Source organism: Podospora pseudoanserina, chromosome 6 (assembly GCF_035222485.1).
Source record: "Podospora pseudoanserina strain CBS 124.78 chromosome 6, whole genome shotgun sequence".
Lineage (NCBI taxonomy): Eukaryota > Fungi > Ascomycota > Sordariomycetes > Sordariales > Podosporaceae > Podospora > Podospora pseudoanserina.
Genome location: NC_085925.1, coordinates 619,210 through 641,243, shown reverse-complemented (window position 1 = coordinate 641,243; position 22,034 = coordinate 619,210). Strand labels below are relative to the sequence as shown.

General features: G+C 45.4%; 3 protein-coding genes across 3 annotated transcripts; 1 reads left to right on the top strand and 2 right to left on the bottom strand.

Annotated features, from left to right (window-relative positions):
• The first annotated feature begins 1,362 nt into the window (after positions 1–1,362).
• On the top strand, positions 1,363–4,785 carry QC764_604580 (uncharacterized protein). The gene is made up of 2 exons (XM_062948967.1): positions 1,363–1,831; positions 1,896–4,785. Exons 1-2 carry the CDS (start codon positions 1,603–1,605, stop codon positions 4,316–4,318), a joined length of 2,652 nt encoding a protein of 883 aa, XP_062797183.1. The 5' UTR covers positions 1,363–1,602; the 3' UTR covers positions 4,319–4,785.
• Positions 4,786–15,096: 10,311 nt separating this feature from the next.
• QC764_604570 (uncharacterized protein) lies at positions 15,097–18,245 on the bottom strand (the record flags this gene model as incomplete). Its single annotated transcript, XM_062948966.1, has 2 exons — positions 15,097–17,882; positions 17,936–18,245. 2 exons carry the CDS (start codon positions 18,243–18,245, stop codon positions 15,097–15,099), a joined length of 3,096 nt encoding a protein of 1,031 aa, XP_062797182.1.
• A 1,263-nt stretch (positions 18,246–19,508) lies between these two features.
• Positions 19,509–21,801, bottom strand: QC764_604560 (uncharacterized protein). Its single transcript, XM_062948965.1, has 2 exons — positions 21,132–21,801; positions 19,509–21,074 (listed from the first exon to the last, which is right to left on the bottom strand). The coding sequence occupies exons 1-2, from the start codon at positions 21,593–21,595 to the stop codon at positions 19,775–19,777; spliced, it is 1,764 nt and encodes a 587-aa protein (XP_062797181.1). The 5' UTR covers positions 21,596–21,801; the 3' UTR covers positions 19,509–19,774.
• Between the last annotated feature and the right edge of the window lie 233 nt (positions 21,802–22,034).

Below are 22,034 nucleotides of genomic sequence, written 5' to 3'. Positions count from 1 at the left end.
TGTGGTCGGTATCCAATAGGAAAACGATTGAGTTGTTTGTGTCTATCATTGCGACGCCATGCTTTTTTCTTTTTTTTTTCTTGTCACACCCTTTCCATCACTGACAGGAACTCTGGAAGCGAAGGAGGTTTTTTTCCTGCTGGGAAGGGTGGGTGACATTGTAACGGTTTGTGTTGTATGACTGACTGACTGAGTGTGACAATAGATCTTGCGGGGAGAAGAACAGTGATAGAAAAAGGGTTGGTGTGTGTGCGTTTTGAAAAAAGGTGGTGTGATGGCGATGATCTTGACGTTTTGGGAGAGTGTCAAAGAGGATCTACCATGCAGCTCAGTTTGAGGAGACGCTAGGTGAGGATTGTAGAACCTCCTGTCACCTTTCGGCGGTACCTTGGGTGAGGAGGTTACACAGGAGAATGAATATGGGAATTGGAAAATTGGCATGTTTCGTTTCTTCTTGGATTGATGGGGGAAAATTGGTGCTGAGACACATATGCTGCTCTGCCTTGGCAGGTGCATACAGCCTCATGCACCTCGGCGCCGTTATCTGTCTTTCTTTTGGAGATTTCTCGCTGTTTTGGGCGAGATAGATGAGGATCTTGACTTTTGGGAGTACTGTAGAGGGAATCACATACCTCGGTGAGCAGGTTCGGTAAGAGAGATAGATTGGGAAATATCACGATAATTCAGCGACATAGCGCCAGAAGGTGTTCATCAGCGGGGGGCTCACAGGGCTACCCGGATGCTGGCACCTCATGTGTGCCTCTAGTATTTAATCTGAACTCAGAAGGGGAGGTGGACTTACCTCCGTCAGCCACGCTCCTGGGCACTCGTCATGTCACAGATCGTGTGCCTAAAACGGCTTCACACATAAGTTTTTCTTCTCATAGGCTCCTGTCAAATCAAGCCGAGGTTGCAAACTGTAGAGTTGATACACACATGGAAAGACATTGAGATGGCACACACGGAGGGTTAAGTCCGGGAAAGTGGTTGAGAGGCAAAGATCAGACTTAAACCCTGGTTTGGTTTGAGATTGCTTTTTCTCGTCACAAACAGAAAATCGCAAGGGATGGGGTAATTTTCGATGGGATTCAGGGTGGGATTCTAATCGATATTGGAAGATGAAGATCGATGAATGTGCTTCCTACACGTGTGAATGTGCTGTAAGTCGTGAATCAGACCCTGATGGAGGTTATCGAGATCCTTGTGAAAATCCTTGGATGAACGGGGGCTCAGGGTTTTGGGGTTGTCGAAGCCCTGTAACCCCAGGGTTACAACGGGCCGCCATCTCAAGTTAGCGCTATCCCACTGCTTACGAAATCGCCTGGCTGCCCTGGACCTCTCGGGTTCCGTTCCCGGGCGTGCCCAGCTTGGCTTGTCAATTGGAATGATCTCTCACATCAACTAACCTCATTCAAGCCTCTCAATGCACACCAACTCACACAGTACGATGGGCCACCAGACCCAACCCTCAGCCAGCCCACTTCTTGCGCGTGCCGCCGATCTCGCCTGTTGAGAGGAGGTTGACTTGCAAAAGAGACCGACCCGGTCCCAGTGTCCTCCAACACCCGCTGCCATCCACGATCGCCTGCATGAGAGCTAGTGATGGACAGCATCACCCGCATGGCAGCAGACACAGACCTGCCATCCTACCAGGAGGCTACGCGGCGTCTGGACTGGGTCGAGCTTATCGCACCCTACGTGCCTATCCGAGAATATGCGCGTCTCTGCCTCGTCAACAGGCGTTTCTATCGCCATCTAGCGCCGCGTCTCTGGAATGACCCTTTGGCAACAGCCTTCACCTCCGCCGGCAGGCCTGTCAACCGAGACATTGGTCCGTGAACTCCGCTCTGCTGCTGTCTTTGCCGTCTGTCTGCTGTTGACAACCGCCGTGGCAGATATCGAGTGGTTCTACCGCTTCATGGAGCATATGCGATGTGTCCGCCAGGCCACTGGTCTCCTCGTTACTTGTCTAGACCTCCGCCGGGTAGAGGCCGGAACCTCTGAGCTTTCGCTGTATTCGCTGAGCAGATCGCTCTCGGCCTATCTACAGGCTGTGCCGGTCACATTCCCTCAACTTCGTTGCATTCTGCTGAATAGGCACTGGGATGTGGAGGCAGATGACCTGGCGGTGGCGACTACTCCCGATACGGACCATGATGCCAGCAATGCAGAGGGGCCATTGATGCTCAGCATACCGCAATGCCAAGTCAAGATACCGACCGCCTTCTTTTCGTCGCCTTATCTGCACCATCTTGTGTACCTGGATGTGTCCAACATGGCCGGCTCTCTCAGGAAGCCGCTGGAGCAACAGAGATTCGGCCCGGAGAGGCATCCTCACCTCCGTGTCCTCAAGGTAGGTGCAAGGGAGATGGGCGACTCAACGGCCGCCCTGCTGTTGAGAACATTCAAACAGCAGCTTTGGAGCTTGGACCTGAGCCAAAATCAACTAACAGATGCTGTGCTCAATGACTTGCATATTTTCGCCTTTCCTGCCGAAAGTTTGCGGACCGACAGTCATTATGATGTTGAAGGTAGACTGGAGATCATCCCCGGCAAGGGCACGCCTCTCTTTGGTCAGTTTTGCCTGATTAGAGAGTCTCACTGGAGTGCCACCTTTAGCCATGCCGACCGCTATCTGGTTGATGCCCCTAACTACACTCGCCTTGTTGAATACACTCCTCAGGAGGGTGTCCGTACACGTCTGAACGGCCGAACCAAAGTACAGGATGATTCGGAGGACGAGATTAGAAGATCATTTTCAGGCACTCCTGGAGCTTCTTCACCAAGACGGGAAAGCCTCCACGATCTAGGTGTCTGTCAAAGTCATAATGGCATTACTCACTTGTATCTCGGCGGTAACAGCATAACCGCCAACGGCTTGGTTAGGCTGATCATGGCATCCCCCGGGCAACTACAGCATCTCGATTGTGATAGCATGGTCTACGAAATTCACGAGGCTGCGAGGCCGGACTGGCTGCCGTCCAGCATCCATGTCTCAGGTCTGCTCGGAGCAGCGCACGCCTTCCGCCCCGTGCTTTCGTCAAACCTACAGGTCTTGCGCATCCACCACTCCCTCGTTACACAGCTCTTGTCTCTGAAAGGCCGTGATGGAGGTGGGCTGTCAACCATGGAAAACCTGTGGCTGGCCGAAACGTTCCTGCTTCCACGGGCCGAGATGGCGTACCCGCAAGCGTTCCGGCCAGATATGAATCCCCGGCTACGGCTCCTGACCTTGACACATATCCCGAGGTGGTCGACCGGCCCCCTGATTTACAGGCTGATAGAGCTCCTGAAGCTCGCCTCGATGCAGGAGCGGGCAATTCAAGACATGAACAGGACTCTAGGTAAGAGCCGCCGCGGCCCTGCCACTGTGGTCGGTCTGAGGCATATCCGACTGGAGTTTGATCATGATGTTAAGGAGGAATTGCTTGAGGACGGTGAAGAAGATGGAGAAGAGAAGAATCAAAAGAAATATGTCGCTGAAAAAACAACGGCGGCCAAGGAATTTAGTTTCTTTGACGATTCTCGATTTTCTGACTTTTCATTCGATTCTTCTTCTCCTGCTGAGGTTTCTTCGTCAAACATAGACACAACAAACACAGACACCACGCCTCTCACGTCGGTGGTGGCGGGTCCAGCAGCCGACGATCACAGGGCTGTTCCGGATCAAACCGTGTCAAATCAGAGTCAGACCCAGAGACATTCTCCCTCCACCCTCTTACATCTTCCCCGCACCGGCGACAGGTCCGAGCCCATTGTGAATTGGGGCAACGAGGGACAGTCGGGCCGACTGACGACTGGACCAGAACAACGCAGCAGCAGAGGCAACTGGAATGGAACGGAATATACCGTCCCCATCTGGACAGGTCCACCACCTCCTTTTTACGATTCAACTGAAGACACTCCACAACACGAGCATCAAGAAGTTTCCTCTGCAGTCGAGGCATACATGCGCAACATCCTCGACAGGCGTCTGTGTGCTGATGCGGTGCCTGCCAGCCCGTGTCATGTCCTGGCAGGTGTTCCAGAAGGTGAGTTCATCTGGGGCGCTGCATGGCAGGCGATTGTTACGAGGGGAGACACTACTGCGGCAGGAAAAAGAAGGCCGCAGAAGAGGGAGCTGATGAATGGGATGAGGGATGTGATAGGGGAGATCAAAGCGTATAGAAGGAAAACGAGGGAGAGGTATGAAGCGGAGTTGAAGAGGGCTAGGCTGAATGGGGATGAGGTGAGATTGGGGGAGCCACATTTTTATTATGGGGGGAGATTGGAGGTTGTGAGGGCTGGAAGGGAGGGGGGGATGTTGGGGTGGAGGTGATGGTTTGTTCGGTGCATGGAAGGAAAACGGGTTGGAGGCAGAATTGGTGTCAGATGATGTGCATTGAAAGGCTTGGGTAGCCAGGTGGTTTTCTATTGACCCTCCTTTTCTTGTGTGGCAGGTTTCATGTGATGGGCTTGGGATCACTATCACGTTAGACACCACACCACTTGATCGTGGAAGGAAACACGATATGGTTGAGATTTTTTGGGGAGGGGAGAAACAGGCCGCAGACCAGGACCGGAATATCTCACCAAATATCGATAGATCGTGGCGAATGGAACAAGATGGGGTAGAAACACCAATAGGGCTACGCATCACAGAAATTGCGGTGATAAGCTTTTTCGTAGGTATTGGTTTGTCTCTGAATGGTGAATTGTTCAAGAAGTAAATACGAGAGATAGACAAACATGAAGCGATTTACCGACTGATTGGACACGATGTGAGCAGTAGAGAGATGCGGAAAGAAAATGAAGATGCACTGGTCCTGTAGTCTCCGTGCCAAATATTACACAAGACAAGACCATAGTAACATCATTTAGGACATAACTTAGTCTCTTTTGAATGACTATGCTCAACCAGTTCCATTCCGTATCACTCACTACCCCCCTTTTTACCCCTAAATACGACTGGCATGCCTTTGTAGAACTACAAAACAACCCGTAAAGTCAACGGTCTATGCGCACTCAAGTTTGCCATTGTAGGTCATGACTTTTGACAGGCCCTGAAATAAGGTATCTATAAGATCGGTTGGTACATCCGAGTGCACGCCCCCGATTTATATTCTCTGCCGGCAAGACAAGATTCCACCTGACCTGAGCCGGTCATCTCCAGAGTGCTCCCCCCTCCCTCAAGTAAGTATACTGTAGTAACACACCTGCTAATGTTTCCAAAATCACACAAGTCAAAGATACCAGGTGGCTGAGTATATGTTCGGTTCTGACTAGTTCAGGGGGGGCTCGGATTTCTCGGTCTGTCTATGTGTTGAGAAAATCATGAGCATCGCCAAGGGTATAACTTCTGTTATCAAGGCGTGTGGATGTGTGAGACAAAGTTCTTGTGGAACCCCCTAATCATTACTACCTGGTCTATTCTGAGAGGCTATACACCTCATGGAGGATATATGTATTATATAAGTAAGTTGAACTATCCCCTAACCATCTTTCTAGGTAGCAGTGCGTTTCACCTGGTCAAATAGAGTCAGCCAGAACCAAGATCAGAAAGGTTCTTCCCTTAAGACGTAGGTTGGATGACAAGGAAGTGGACCACATATGGATGTGGCCCAGGTAGGTTTGCACTACCCAGGCCATCTACCCACATTTAACCCTCCACAACCCTGGACCTCCGAAAGCCCCCCGATATCAACACACACTTTATATTCCACCCACAGAGACCAAAAATGAAGCTTTTCTTTTACTTTCTTTTGCTCCAGGTACCCACCAATGGCTAAATATACCGAGGAGGATGTTAAAAATGCCCAGAAAGACATTGCCGCTGGTATAAGCCAGCGAAAAGCGTCCAACAAGTACGGAATTCTACGTTCTACCCTAAAGCACCGCATCGATAGTACCCTACCAAGGAACTTTGCCTATAAAAGCCAACAGCGACTTTCTTACGGCTAAAAAAACCTTATTATTTAATAGATGTCACGGTTCTGGAAGACAGTGGGGCCACGAGGGACCAATCAAGACTGGACCGCGCGATCGAGCGGGGCTTACGGTCCAGGTGGGCAACGGACCAATAAGATGGGGACCGGGGACCGCGGTGGGGCTCACGGTCCACGGTCCAGCATCGGCCAATCAGGAGCGGACCGAAGACCGTCTGTAAGTCAACGGTCCACTAGTCTATATATACGGAGGAACTAGCTAGTGTAGATAGACAGTTCCATAGTATATAATATAAGTTATAATCGTTAGTATTAGACTATTATGATTAAGATAAACTATTATTATATACTGTTTAGCTGTACCAAACTAGGATTATTTAAAAGTGCCTTTAACTAATATTCCTTTTAGAGGTTCTGGATAGGGGTTTGTTATACGTTATATACTTACTTTAACTCTATTACGGATAAATTAAAGGCGTCTTTTTACTACTATAGCCGGATCTAAAAACGTTTAAATAAGAGGCGTCCCGCCTAGTGTGACGAACCTCTATCCAGAACTTCTGAAAGAGATACTGGTTGAAGGCACTTCTAAGTAATTCTGGTTCGGTGCAGCTAAACAGTGCACAATAAAATGTCTCAATGTAAACACTAGATACCGTGAATATAATTTGAATTGCATACTGCGGAACTGTCTATCTACACTAGCCAGTTCCTCCGTATATATAGACCTTAAGACCCTGAAGTGCTCGTCGTGCTATGCCTTCGATCACTCCTAGCACATTGCATCCTGCAGAGTGCTCGTCGTGCTATGCCTTCGATCACCCCGAGCATCTTGCATCCTGCAGAGTGCTCGTGGGCTTTAGCGCCATAGCACTCTCTGGCCAGCCCCAATTGGCTGTCTCCTGACTTTCCTAATGATTGGCTGGGGACGTCCTGCGCCCCACATACTGCGCGACCTGCCGTTGGGTTAACTGTGACACCTAGCCTAAGCGCCGAGGGACCTTCTACTTGACCTATACCCTTTACCGTAAAGCAAGTTATTAAGTATTTTAAGGAACTCGAGGATAAAACTTAGTAGACCCGGGACTAGATTTTTACTATTTCGATTACGTTTAAATTAATTATTAAGTTTCCAGTACCGGAGCGTTATAAAGGAGGAAAGGTAAAGCTTAAAGGGTTTTTAATTTAATTTAAAACCTATCTTCGTTAATATTTAAATTAGTTTACTAACATAGAATCAAAAGTAATTTTCGCGGTTACTAAGCTTAAAGATAAGGCTTTTATATAATTCGAGCCTATCCTCGACGATTATTATAAATAGGAGCTAAAAAATTAAGAGAAAATTATTGTAAAAATACTTTAAGAGCTACCGTACTTTTAAAATTAAATTTAAAGAGATATTTAAGGAATATAATAAGGTAAAGCGCGCGTAGAGGAGGCTTTTAAGCTTACGCTAAACACGCTTAGCGGTTAATTACGCGGTTTAATTTAAAATCAATAACCTATATAGTACTATTAACGATAAAAAGTTAATATAGTTTTTTTATTATAACTTTAAAGAAAAGGTAAAAGATAAGTTATATAAAGAGTCGAGGCCTAATATTATCGATAAGTATATTACTATAGTTATACGGATCGACGATCGGTAATTTAAGTATCGTACGAAAAAAAAAAGCTACAGTAAAGGTATTTATAGTAATAACTATAAAAGATACTTCAATAATAACTATTTTAATAATAAATATAAACGGAAGTATTTTAATATTAATTACTCTGGTATTATATACTCGGGAACGATAAATGTCGACGCTATATAGTAATAGAGGCCGTAAGGCCGGAGCTAAAATAGAAATAACCTTAAGTATTTTAATTACGGTAAAGTAAAATATTTTAAAAAGGACTATAAAGTATTTAAACGGCTCGAATAGAAAAAAAAATCGTATTAATTATTGTATTAAAGGAACCGAGAGTTATAAAGGTTATAGGTATCGGGTATTAATAAAATAAAATAATAAGCTTTAGGAAAGACTTTTATTAATATATTAAATAAAAGGAAATAAAGTTATAGGAACTACGGAAAGTAGTAAAAAAACTAAAGGCGGAATATAAAGAAAGAGATTTTTAAATATAGGTATTATAAAAGTAAATAGTATAGGTTATTACGGAAATTGCTAAGGAAATCGCTAAGGATAATAATCCTACGTAATAGGAAAAGCTTATTAAATAAACGGTATTAAAAAAGTAATATAATAAATATACGATTACTATTATATAAATAAAGCTTAAAAAGCTCGAATATAAAAGTTAGGAAAAATATTAAAAAAATAAGAAGGTCGTTAATATAGGGATTACGAAATTACTAAAAAATATATTGTTGAAATAGGTGCTATTGAGGCCTGTAAATATAGGCTCAAATAGCTATCGGCGCAGTACACTGAGAGCGAAGAAGACTTTGACTGCAGCATTTGACAGTTGCCGTAGCACTGAAGGAAGGAGGATTACAGGGGCGGCGCCCTGTAATATATAGAAGAGAATCACTGTAACATAGGCTTGTGAGGCACTGATGAGTGTGGTGAACCAGTATATTGATTGAACCTTGTAGACTAAAAAATACCACAGTGGATAGGATGTGAGGCAGAGGTCTTATAGGCCATCGGCCTCTTACTTGCTCCCCGAGGGTGATTCCGTTCCCGGACCTGAACGCGCGTTTCCCGGGCCCGAACGCCCGCTAAATGCGCTAACCAAATATAAGGTTAGGGGCCACGTTACAGGCCACGTTGCCGCTACCGTTTGACGACTGCAGGGCACCGGCCTTAGCGCTCGGCCTTCTGGGACCTCGGATTGCTTCCGGAGGCCGAGCCTCCGCTCCGGTAACCGCAGTCCCTAAACACTGCTGATTCAAGCCATCGTATTGCCTCTGAGGCCCTGTAATATACAGGGCTCAGATACACTGTAGAAACCACAAACAAAAGCTGTATTTTAACATAAAATTTACGATATTTTATTATTACGAAGGTCCTTAACGTATAATAAATATAATAATTAAAGTTTCTTTTGAAACTTAATTTTTAAATTAATTATAAAAAGGGTTCGGAGAACTTTAAGGTAAACGTATTTAGCCGGCGAGCCGATTACTATAAGGATATACTTAGGGAGTTACTATTATTATTTAATGAGACGTTAAATAATACTTTTAAGTATTTACTATAATTATAAATAAAGTATTATATAATATATTATAAAAAGGTTATTTTTAATAAATATTAAAGGAAGTTAAATAATAATATTATAGAGTAATACTAATAAAAAGAGTTAAAGCTATAGGGTATTTAAAAAGATAATTAGGGAAAACTATAATATAAGAATCGAGTATATATAAAGCTAAATAATAAAACGATATTAATAATAAAGATTTACGGATTAAAGTTTGGAGGATATATAAATATCGTTAAAATTATAAAAAAAAATTACATAGTACTTTAATTAACTAAAGATTAAAGACGACGTTAAAGAAGTTATTTAATTATATTATACGTATAAAAAAATAAAGGTTATAAGATATAAACTTTACGGATTTCTAAAATTATTATTAATAGTAAAACGATTATAGAGTTTAATTATAATAGACTTTATTATTAAATTACTAAAGTTAAAAAATACGGTAACTAGCGTTAAGTATAATAATATATTAACGGTAATCAATATGCTTACGAAGTAAGTATATTTTTTACTTTATAAAAAGACTTAATCGGTAAAGTAGTTAACGGATATAATACTATAGTATATTATATTAATTTATATATAATTAAAAGAGTTTATTACGGACCGTAATATTAAATTCGTATCGAAGTTTTAAAGAGCGTTAATAACGAGGCTTAGGGTAGTAAATAAAGTATTTTCGGCTTACTACCTTTAAATAAACGGTTAAACGGAACGGTTTAATTAAATGGTAATATAATATTTACGGAATTATATTAATTTCGAATAAAATAATTAAGTTAAACTATTGTTTATAATATAATTAATATATAATATATTACTAATAGAGATAACTAAAACTATATCGTTTTTTATAAACTTTAAATATAAGGTAGACCTATAATAAGGACCTAACGTAAAGGTACTTAGGGCTAAGGTTAAAGTAAATAAACTATGTATACTTTACGGTAAGCTTAAATAAAAACTAAAGTTTATAAGGGAAAGGATACGGAAATACTATAATACTAAAAAGCTTAAAAGACTTTACTTTAAAAAAAAGAATATAGTATTCTTTTCTATATATAATTTACGTATTAAAAGACTTAGTAAGAAGCTAAACTATAAAAAAGTAAGCCTATTTAAAATTAAAAGAAAGATATCGGAAATAGTATTCGAATTAAAACTACTTAATATAATACGTTTACGGTTATATATTTTTTATATCTTACTTTTAAAACCCGTATCGTACGTAAATAAAGTTAATATATAGACTATAGTAGAAAATAAAAAATAAAAATATAATATAGAAAAGATATTAGATTTACGATTTAATAAAAGTTAATTAAAGTATTTAATTAATTAATTAAGATACTTAGCTATAAATAATTTATAGAAATTAAAGGTAAATCTTAATTATTTAAATAAGTAAAAAGAATTTTACCGTTAATACTTAAACCGGTTAAAACCTAAATAATAAAAAAGATTAGTATTTAAATTTATAAACATATTTATAAATTTAAATATAGAACCTTAGTAGAAATCGAACCTATACTTTTAATATAGTAATCAACATACTATATATTATACTATAAGGTTAATAGATACGAGGGAATTTAGGCCTAACTAGCACCGCACGTCTTTATTATAATAAAAAAAGAAGTCGAAAACGTATTACCATAAGAAGCCAAAAATATATTTAAGCTGAGAAAAACTTATCGGGTCTTTTTAAACTTAAAAAATTTCGGCGGGAATCAAACCTACGCTTTTAACGTAATAGCCGACGTACTATATATTATACTATAAAGTTAAAAAGTATAAGGAAAATAAAATATAAATAATATTATACGTTTTAATTACCTTAGGAAGTAAAAAGCGCGCCGCGGGTAATATCTAACGTAATTAGGAAGGAAGGACCGACTATACTAAGGTCGAAAGAAAGATCGAAAGGTTAATTAAAGCTTAAAGAAAATTCCGGAACGTAAGGAGACTACAGAACGGTATTTTAGGTAGCGTCCGGCCGCGTAAGAGTACCCGGCGAAAAATTAGGAGGCGCTATAGCGGTAAACTGCGCTATTTAGGTATCTTCCTTCTAGATACCCCACGCGAAAAGACGCTCCTCGTAAGTACGGAGGGAGTAACGTATTTATTTTACCCGAATAAACTTAATAATTAATTACAAAAACTAATTTTTAAGCTTTTATTTTTTACGCTCGAGTCTATTTTACTCTTTTATTATTTAGATTATTATAAAATAATTAATTACGGTACGAAAAGAAAAAGAAAATATATCTTTAGGCGGAATTAACGTTAAATTGATTATATAGAATTTTATAGTATATATATTTAGCGTACCGTAAGGACTCGGAGGTTATAATATAAAGAGTTCTAATGGTAAAATAGGTAAAATATAGTATTATAGTAAAACTATAGCGACGGATTTAGGAGGCAAAGGCTAAAAATTATTTAATTTTATAATAACGTTTCTATATATAATTAAATATAATAAAAGTAAAGAGAAGTAAAGAAGAAAAACCTATAATATCGTTAATAGTGGAAAGAAATTAAGCCGTAAGGGCTTCGGCCTAGAGAAGAAGTATTATATTACGGTTCTAGAAAATAGTAAAGCTACGAGGGACTAATTAAGATTAAACCGCGCGATTAAGCGGAGCTTACAGTCTAAGTAAGTAACGGACTAATAAAATAAAGACTAGGAACCGCGGTAAAGCTTACAGTCCACGGTCTAGCATCGGCTAATTAGGAGCGGACTAAAGACCGTCTGTAAATTAACAGTCCACGGTCTACTAGTTTATATACACGGAGGAACTAGCTAGTATAGATAGATAGTTCCGTAATATATAATATAAGTTATAATCGTTAATATTAGACTATTATAATTAAGATAAGCTATTATTATATACTGTTTAGCTATACCGAACTAGAATTATTTAGAAGTGCCTTTAACTAGTATCCCTTTTAGAGGTTTTGAATAAGAGTTTGTTATAATAAATCTTTCGTTAGGAAAGCTTTAGCTACGCTCCCACCTATACTAATGTAAAAGCTTTAGCAGCTAGTTTACTAGCTAAATAAAGCGATCCTAACCCTTTTAGTAAGTGTTAAAATACAGCTTTTATTTGTGGATTTTATAGTGTATCTGAGCCCTGTATATTACAGGGCTTCAGAGGCAATACGATAGCTTGAATTAGTAGTGTTTAGGGACTGCGGTTACCGGAGCGGAAGCTCGGCCTCCGGAAGCAATCCGAGGTCCCAGAAAGCCGAGCGCTAAGGCCAGTGCCCTGCAGTGGTTAAATAGTAACGGCAACGTAACCTGTAACGTGGCTCCTAAATTTATATTTAATTAGCGCATTTAGCGGGCGTTCGGGCCTGGGAAACGCGCGTTCAAGCCCGGGAACGGAGTCACCTTCGGGGAGCAAGTAAAAGGCCGATAGCCTATAAGACCTCTGCTTCACACCCTATCCACTATGGTAATTTTTAGTCTATAAGGTTCAATCAATATATTAGTTCACTACACTCATTAGTGCCTCACAAGCTTATGTTACAGTGATTCTCTTCTATATATTACAGGGCGCCGCCCCTGTAATCCTCTTTCCTTCAGTGCTACGGCAACTGTCGAATACTGCAGTCAAAGTCTTCTTCGCTCTCAGTGTACTGCGCCGATAGCTATTTGAGCCTATATTTACAGGCTTCAATAGCACCTACTTCAACATATAGGTATAACTATAATAAAGTAAATATAATAAAAAGCTAGAGAGAAAATAGCTTAATAATTAGGTCTTTAAAGCGGAATAAAAAGTCTATATATATTAAATAGAACAAAAGAAGGACTTAAACTACTATACTTAAATATATTTTATAAAACGGGAAAGTCTTTTCTCCCGGGGTTATTTTTAAAGGTAATGGTTTGGGGTGCAGCTACAAGCCTGAAAGTTTGAGTAAGGAAGTGGGGCTCTCGGAGGATTCGGGGGTTCAGAGGTCATGTATATAAGCGGTCTGCTTCGGACATTCTATTTTAGACAGGACATCGACTTTTATTTTTTTATATTTTGTGCTTTGCACGCGTGCAGGCAATTCTGGCCCTCTGATCAGGCCGATCAGGTGCTTATTATGTAGTCTGCAAGCCCATAAAGTCTTTTCTTTGTCCTACGTAGAGTGCGGCCTGCGAGCGAGCTACTGTTACGCAGGTGTGTTCATTCAGAGACCCTGTTGAGGGTATATTTGCGGTGTTGTGGTTAGTTTGTGTGTTTTCTCACCATTTCAGTAAAGACCTTTAAAAGTAATAGTTTAAGGACTAATTAAATAAGGATTAATATATAACTGTATTAAAGAATAGTTACATTAGTGATAATTTTATCGTTAGTTAGTTTAAAAAGGTCTTTATATTAAGGACTAAACTTAAAGATTTATTAAAACCCCGTTTTTTTATTTATAATAGCTATAGCTTATATATTAATAACGACTTTATAATCTAGTACTATAGAAGTAATATTTAGTTTCTTTTTTTACTCCCCTACTACTTCTACGTCCTTTCACTCCTTAGTATTAATTACTTTTCTAATATAAAAAAGGCATATAAAAGGCTTATAACTATAAACTACGCTTTTACTAACTATACGCTTAACAGCAAGGTCGATTTGGTCCAGCTATATAACCTTACCCGTAAGTAAGGCTTTAGGAAAAAAAATATTACCGGCGGCTAGCGTGGGATAGGATTATGGCTTATACGTAAGCGCAAACCGCTCTTTTCAAGCCAGGTAGTAGTCCCTATAGTGCCGTTGGATCTTTCTTTAAAAACACCTACTTTCCATACCGTGGGGGATTCCCAGGTAGCTAAGAAAGTCAGGGACCTACTTAAAAACTATACACCGGCCAGAAAACGGCTTACGGTAAGGACTCTCACTAGTACTATACTTACACTGAGATCTGAGGTATCCATCCACAAAGTTGATGCGGCAAAGCACCAACAGAACGCCCAGAAGGCCCAGGAAGCAAGAAAAAGGCATAAGTTAAATAGAAAAGACTCGAATTCCAAGTTTGTGAGGCTTTGTGAACTGGAAGAGGCCCGCATTGAAGGGAGGGTGGTGGAGGAAGAAGTGGTAGCCAAGGAGGATGTGGAGCAGCTAGAGCCAGCCCAGCCTGTGCGGCGCAGCGCACGTCATCGGGTTCAAACCAGGCGCACGCGAGAAGCAGATGCAATGTCTGACTCTGACAGTGATTGAGCTACATTTTGGTATAACTCCCATAGAAATTGACCCAATATTAGTCTTGTTGTGGCCAGTGTGATCATTCAGGGGTAATCTCAACAAGGTTGTGTGGCTGGTGTAGTGGTGCTGGACCATATCCACATGTGGTCCATTTCCTGGTCATCCAACCTATAAGTATAAATAGACGCAGCTGAACAATTGTCTCTCAAGTAGAGCGGACAATAACACACAATACCTCGGTACTGTTCCTAGTCACCATCATTGCAAAAAAAACTTGGCTACAGAACCAAATACATAATCTTCTTGTGCTACGGAAGATCTATTCCTTGATCTAATAGTAAGCTGCCCTTGGGATTAAATACTCCTCGGCCGATAAACATCATTAGACGGCGAGCATCTATCGACTAATTGGGCATATAGCCACTGAAACCATCAAGTATGGCATAAAACAGATACTCCATCCTTCTCCTCCTCTCGAATGCTGCTGTTGTTCCACACAATAGCACTACACTAATAACCCCTGAATAACACTTCCATCGTCTCCTCATCCATGCCTATCAATAACATTGTTGAATAATTGTTACGAACGAAAATCAATTCGACCGTCTTCCGGAGACTCATTCAAGGTCATCAACCTTTTGAACTGATCCTCCAAAGAGCTCGCGCTAGGGGGAAGGTTCTCAGCCCACTTCTGAAGACCAGGAGAGACGATACCGCTGTTGTCTGGAGAAACCTCGCGAAAGCCGGACCGGTCCTTAGTAATCGAAGGGCTTAGGGAAGCCGCTGCGTGACCCGAATAGTGAAGAGGCAGAACTGCCTGTGCCGTAGTGGATGAAACCGCGCTGATCGTCGGACCCTTCTTCAAAACGGTCTGCCAGAGTCTCGCGCTGCATCATTGTGTCAGTGTGTCCATAGACGCGATATTGGGGACTGGAAAAGAAATGGGCATATGGGTCAGGCAGAGAGCCATATGAGGAGGAGGGGCCGGGGACGGGGCCATACCCAGATCTCTCCGAGCGCCGGTCAGTCGACCCAATAGAGCCTGCATCCGCGCTATTCTCACGGTTCCGCAAGATTGTCCCCGTCTCTGGAACATCAATAGAATCACCCACTGGCACGTCTTCAAGACCACTGCTGTCGACCTGAGTCTCAAAAGAGACGTTGCGCGTGAGCCTGCCCATGGCATATCCATCCTCGCTTGCCCCTGCTGGCTTGGAAATCGAATCATGAACCGGAGTCATGGGGCGAAAGGGATCTTGGTCAGACTTGGTCTGCCGATAGGCGTGCTCGGCATCGGAACGGGCGGTGGGGTTGCGATGGGCCGTGACCGGGCTGCTGGGTTCCTGGATGGGAGAAGGGGGGTAGAAGTGCTTTCCGTCATACTTGGGAAGCCCTCTCATGGCAGACTTGGGTGCTTTTCCCCAATACAGGTAGCGGGCGCGAACCTCATCCTCGTTCAGAGGGCGAGTGTAAATGTAGTCGTGATCAGTAGCCTTGCGGGGATCGAAACCCTTGGGAAGAGTCCCAAGTAGATATGGCACTCCAAAGCTCGACCTGGAATAGCCACTGCTCCCACCGCCTCTGTCAACACCCTTGCCCTTGGCAGATCTGGAGGTACCAAAAGCCTCTGCCGAGCCGCCCTGTCCCGAAACACTGGCAGAACTCGAGCTTCCCTCGGCGCGGTCAGACTGATGCGACAGCGACGGATTGAAAGGCCGGCTGACACCCCGGCTTGGTATGTTCTGAATACCAGGGCCATATTTCCAAACTCCTTCCGACTTGAGTCGCTCATTGGACTCGTTCGCGATCTCGTGCAATGTTCTGCCGCCGGGTTCAAAAGCGGGAGCCAGGACGGCTTCACTGGGGATTCCTGTCTGTCTGGAAGGTTCGCCATAGGACCGGTTCGCAGCAATGGGGCGCTGAAAGACTGCATTGCCACCATCGCCGATATTTATATTGATACCCTGGCGGCCGCTTGCGGCCCTTCGTCGAACAGCGTCTTCCGACTCATGCTGGCTTTGCTGGACTCCCGTGTCGCCAGAGACGCTTCCCTCGGCTTTCTGCTGAGCAAGATCGTTTCGGCCAACTTCTGGCTTCTTGTGGTCCAGGGTCTCAGCCTCAGCCTCAAGCTGCTGCTTGAGAACCGCCTCAAAGTGAGCAATGTGGTCTCGGTACTGCTGGGCCTTCATCTCCATCTCCCTCTCATCGATCTGATGACGATTATACTGCAATTGATCCTCGTGGTACTTGAGGGCGTGCTTGAATCCGGCGATCTGCTTTCTCGTAATCTCGCTGCGCCTAATCGACGATGGGGGAGGAGCCATATTTGGCGCCGCAAAGTTCAAGTTGGCTGGTATGATGGGATGAGCGCCTCCGTGGATTTGATGCGGGCCGTGGCTGGGCGGTGAAAACGAAGATCCGGCCATCATCTGGCTTCCCCCATGGGGCAAGGCAGGATGCATCATGGGGGCCTGCAGCTGAGATGGAGCGCCTTGAGGAACGCTGACCATCTGCATAGGCATCATGGGACCACCCATGGGGCTGGCAAGCGATGTAGACATGTTCCCAACGGGGTAGATGATCTGACCGTTGTAGAAGTAGGGCTTTGTGTAGTCAAACCACTCTGGAGGCGATATCTTTGGCTTGTCCTGCTTGTCGCCCAGTAGGTGACTGGCGCTCTGGGAATCGAAGGCCTTGAGGTCGGCATTGTCCTTGGAAGTCGAGGCGCTTCCTGAGGCTGCAGGAGCCATAGCAGCCGGCGGGACCGGGGGTTGAGCGAATTGAAAGCCTTGGGGCATGTGCGAACTGAATGCCATCGGGACAAAGGACATGGGAGGTTGCATCGGCTGAAAGCCAGGAGGATAGCCAGGGAGAAACTGCGGCACGATAGGAATCGGCTGCCCCATGGGAAGCTGGTTAGTCGGCAATTTCCCTTGGGCGTTCTTGTCGCTCAAGCCCATGTTTTCGATGGTGGCGGCGTGATCAGTCGCTCGCTTGTTTGTCGGAGAGGGCGGCCCTCGAGTATTGGGGACGATACGGCCACCAGCTGTAACACGAACGTGGGTGGGAGACACGACAGCCTTGTAGAAGCGCTTGAAACCCTCGCTCCTCTGGGCAATGTCACCAGCAGGTGCCGGAATAGGCTCGGGGATGTTGGCATCCGAGTCACTTCGACCGTGGATTCTCCACTCAGTTGGGCGCTGCTGGTCGTGGGCTGTTTCCCGAGCAACTGTGGAGGCAGAATCGGGGGCAGTCATGGGAGCTCCCAAGGGAGTGGCAGTTCGGGCGTTCTCACGAGCAGACTGTACAGGAAGTGCAGGCTGGGGCACTGTCTGGCGGAGAGGCTCTCTCATGGGGAAAAAGTTGGACTCATGGCCCGATCCTCGAGCTGAGCCACGAGTAGCATCGCGCAATGCTCGGCGACTGATGTTGCCTTTGAAAAGGAGCTCATCAGAGGCGGTGGATGAGTCGTCCCGATTCTTGCCAGTCGTAGGCTTGTAGCCTGACGATGACTCGCTTCCAGACTCGCGGACCACGTCGGCTGTACATACTTTAGCTAGGGGCTCAAGACATGTATATCCAAGGTCAACATACCAAGCTCGGGATTGTTGGCCAGAGCCGACATGCGAGCAGGCACCGGCACCGGGACGCCTCGGATGGCCATAAGCTCGTCGATCGTGTACCTGTGAGCCGGCATGTCGATGTTGAGGACTGCGAAAAGCGAGTACGAGCGACGGTTGTCTTCTGATGTCCAATGGAACAGAATTGGGTGTCCGCTGACTGAATGTCGTGTCTCGAGATGCAAACTGACAAAGGCGACCAGAGTCGTGACCAAAACAAAAGGGCTGCCTTCCTCGGTCAGTTTTTGGTTTTCCAACTGGGAAACCAAGAATACGGGCAACATGTCTCGAGCGACTCTCGAGACCCAGCAGGCCCCCTCGCCAACAATGTCAATAAACCGGCACTTGCGTCTCTCGGCATACAAATGGTGGTTGAGAGCATGGGACCACGGTTTAGGAACAGCAAAATCATGATACTGCAGCCGCGTCATCTGCCTGAAGAAGTTGCCTGTCCTGCCCGTCATCACGGTCTGGTAGGGTTGTGTGTTGAACGCCCGATTCATTGGAGCGTTCAAGGGGAACAGAGGTGGAGAAAATGCCCATGAAGAGGAAGATGGCTCCAACAATGGATGCGATCAACCAGATGAGGGAGGGGTGTTGGTGGTGAAGGGAGATGTGGAGGAGGGCAACGGAGAAGAGAAAGCGGGGTGGAAGAGCAGAGTACGGAGATGGAAGGGCACCTCTGCCGGAGGAAGGGCCGGCTTCCACGGTGACTGGGGCCGGGCCCGGGGCCGGTGATGATGTCGTCGTTTCCGGGCATAACCAAAACATCGCAAGGATGGTGGGGTGAAAAGGACCTCTGATAGAAACAAACTCTTCCACTTACCAAGTTCTAGCACAAGATGCGAAAAGCACTAGAAGCGGTATACTGTTGACCTCAGTGAGCCCCTATGTTCCAACAGTCGTTTTGCGAGAGAGTGTCGGTCGCTGTTTTCAACACAGTTGTATCGAGTCTGGGTGTTTTATCTGGGAAAGCGCCGAAGAGGCCAGGAAAGGTGGGACCGGGTGTCGTCCGGTGGGTTCCGGGTTGAGTTTCGTGATTGATTGTGGGAAATGGCTTCGAACGCCAACAGGTGGTTATGGGCGCCGAGATGTAGTTGTTGATGCGGACCAAAAAGCAAAATCGGTCAATGAAGGAAACACAGCGTCTTGCTAAGGCTGCAAACAGCAGCAGTAGCAGCAGACAGTAACGAAGATGAATGACTGCGGTTGTTAGAAGAGGGAGAAGCAGAAGCTGGATGATGATGGCAATGGGGAAAAAAGAGGGAGAACCTAAAAGCCAGGTTGGGGTCATCGTCTCCAGACAGTTCAGGTACCCTTTGGAGTGCCCTCTCGTGCTTTCCTTCTCCTGACAAAAGACCGGAGCACGGAGCATGGTCCCCTTCAGGGGCGCATGGGGAAAGGACGACATTGCCTGGTCATCCAAGAATGCAGGAACGTGTGGTGAACGGCAACCGAACGGCCGATCTTGATGGAGGCTGCCATGCTCAGAAAGAACAACTTGGAGATGGGACGGGTATTATTGTGGGTAAGTTCCTTCTCTTGGATGCCACGCGGTCCCGACAGTCCGGTCGGCTTCCTCTGCAACCGCTGCCTAGAAGAATCTAGGTGGAAGGAGGGATAAAGACAACTGAGAAAGAGAAGAAAGAATTTTGAATACTATTTGTTCTGCACTGCACCGCACTTGCGGGGTAATATCTACCTAAAATAAGTACTGTGACAGCGGTTATCCCCCTGGGATAAACCAGAAATAAAGACACAAGAATGGCAAGGGGTGTTTGAGGGTGTAAGACGAGATGGTGATGGCCATCACCTAATTCACACCCCAAACCCCCAATGTCCAGGAGTTATTAGCAGCAGACCCCCTGATAAGGCCGCCTGGCCCAAAGCTCTGTCTGGCTGACTTCTGATCAACCTCGCTGGGCTTGCTCGCTCCTGCGGCACCATACTGCAACCAAGCCTCGCGTTCAATAGTAGCGATAGGCGCCGCCTTAAGGTGCGCTATCAGGCTTGCTCCGCTCCACGCCCCGACAGACTCAATGGCCCTCATCTTCCCCTGCACCCTTGGTCTCTTATCCTGCCCTCGCGCGAGTTGCTCTTCGACAGGACAGGCTTCGTGGGCAGTATTGGCTGCATCGTGCCAGACCCCATCCTGCTCTTGACCACCGACGGCTTCCGGCGGGCTGGTGACACTAGTAGGACCACTAACTGCTGGCCGACTGCCCCTTTTGCCCTGCAGCTTTGGATTAGCCCGCATCTGGTCTGCTCCCTTTCCTTGGACACCGTCCCATCCTCTCTCCTCTATCAGCTTGGAAACTTCGCCAAAAATACGGCCACGTAGTCCCAAAACGCTAGCACAGCCACCCGTGAAAATGATACGAGACATGCAAAGTGCCCGAACATCCAGGGGTAGCTGCAGAAGACTGCGGTAGACAAGCAGAGGCAAAGGTAGCTCATGATCGTCGAAGCTGCTCTCTGAGTACTGGGAGTCAAAGAAGGCATTCTCGCTGGGTTCTGCAAGGGCTGCCCAGGGAAGCTCTATCGTGGTCGGTGATCGACATGATTGCAGTGGAATTCTGGCCGTCTTTGAGGCCTCAGTTGGGAACTCGGCTTCCGTAGAGTCTGATTCATCTTGTTCGTGGAGGGTGGGCAGACCTTCCTTTGATTTGTGAGCTTTGGGAGAAGATAAATGTGGCTTGCACCAAACCATACGAGTAGCAATGTCGTTGCATTCCTCAAAACTCAGGTCGTAATCTTGGGTATCTTCGGAGGTTGTGCCCTCCTTCTTTTTCTGATTTTCGGGGAGGTGTCTGGCGAGAAGTTTGTGTGTCTGTTCCACAAGCAATCTCCCCCCACGAACACTACGCTTGGTGTTGACTTCGCGAAACTCGTAAACACTGGTAACAACTGTCTCCCTCCAACCGAGATCAACAATCAGAGCAGAACGAACCCCAGCACCGACTGTCAGTGCAACGGGGGACGAAAACAGCGATATGGTGGGCGGCTGAAACCGTGTAAAGAGGCTGTCTAGTACTGCCGATAACATGGGAAGAGGAAGGCTAGAGGGCAGCACGCACGCCATTCTCCGTGGCCGAGAATCGATCAGCATGTATCTGTTTCCAGGTTAGCTGTGGCTCTATTGTAAGCAGAGTTATGGCCAAGTAACTTACTTTGTAAGAGCTTCTCTGAGCGCCCTCTCTACCTTGTCTCCAATGAGACCTAGATCAACCTCCCGCACATCATACTCCCAAAGCTCGTGATCCCTGGTCCACCACTTCTCGCCCGTCACTTTTTTCGTCTTCCAGTCCACATTGGTTTTGGACTCGGAGGACCAGTCCCGGAAGTCTCCCACCCGGCGGAGCTGTGATGGGGTAAACCAGACCGTGCCCCTCGGACAGGCATCCCCGGCGAACCCTATTTGCAGTTTGCGGGAGCCAAGCTCGAGAATGAGGATATCTTCATCTGCTCTCAAACTGGACGGGGAACCAAAGCTGGAGGATGGAACAGGACGGCTGCTGGAAGAGGGGGTTGACGGATTGGTGTTGCCGCTGGTGTGTGGGGAGCGGATGTTGGCGACTGAGCGGTGGGGGAGAGGTGTTGTTCCCGCTCCAGAGCCGGAACCCAGGCCAGACATGTTGACTTGTTTTTCTTGATGTTCTCGTGAAATTAGATAGAAAAGTCGTCAATTCGTGTAGTTGGATGGCTCTCAAAGGCCTACAAGTCAATTTCTGTTCATGCCATTCCGAACATGATGATGCAAAAGCCAATGTCGCCGCTTTCTCGACCGTTTGACTGTTGAGTTCACCAGCAGTGACGTCTCGGTAGTTGCATAACAGCATCCAAGTCCCCCATGATGTGCATATATCCGAGCCACTTCCACCCCACCAAGCTCCAACTGTCAGCTTAACGGTTCACCCATGGCAACGCTTGGCAGCCTTGGCAATCTAATCCTGAAGAGGCAACCAGTCAACAAAGCGCATCATCCTTTTTTCGTCCGTTTCTTCCAGGCAGCAAAACCTCACGGCGCACCTCCGTCCTGCCACCGCGACCGACTTCTTTTTTCGCCTGACGAA

Excerpts from the sequence above, each read along its gene's own strand:
- QC764_604580 (XM_062948967.1), top strand. The coding sequence starts at position 1,603 with ATGGACAGCATCACCCGCATGGCAGCAGACACAGACCTGCCATCCTAC. Across the intron at positions 1,832-1,895 it reads GCCTGTCAACCGAGACATTG|ATATCGAGTGGTTCTACCGC; the intron begins GTCCGTGAACTC and ends CCGCCGTGGCAG.
- QC764_604560 (XM_062948965.1), bottom strand. The coding sequence starts at position 21,595 with ATGTCTGGCCTGGGTTCCGGCTCTGGAGCGGGAACAACACCTCTCCCC. Across the intron at positions 21,075-21,131 it reads CTCAGAGAAGCTCTTACAAA|ATACATGCTGATCGATTCTC; the intron begins GTAAGTTACTTG and ends ACCTGGAAACAG.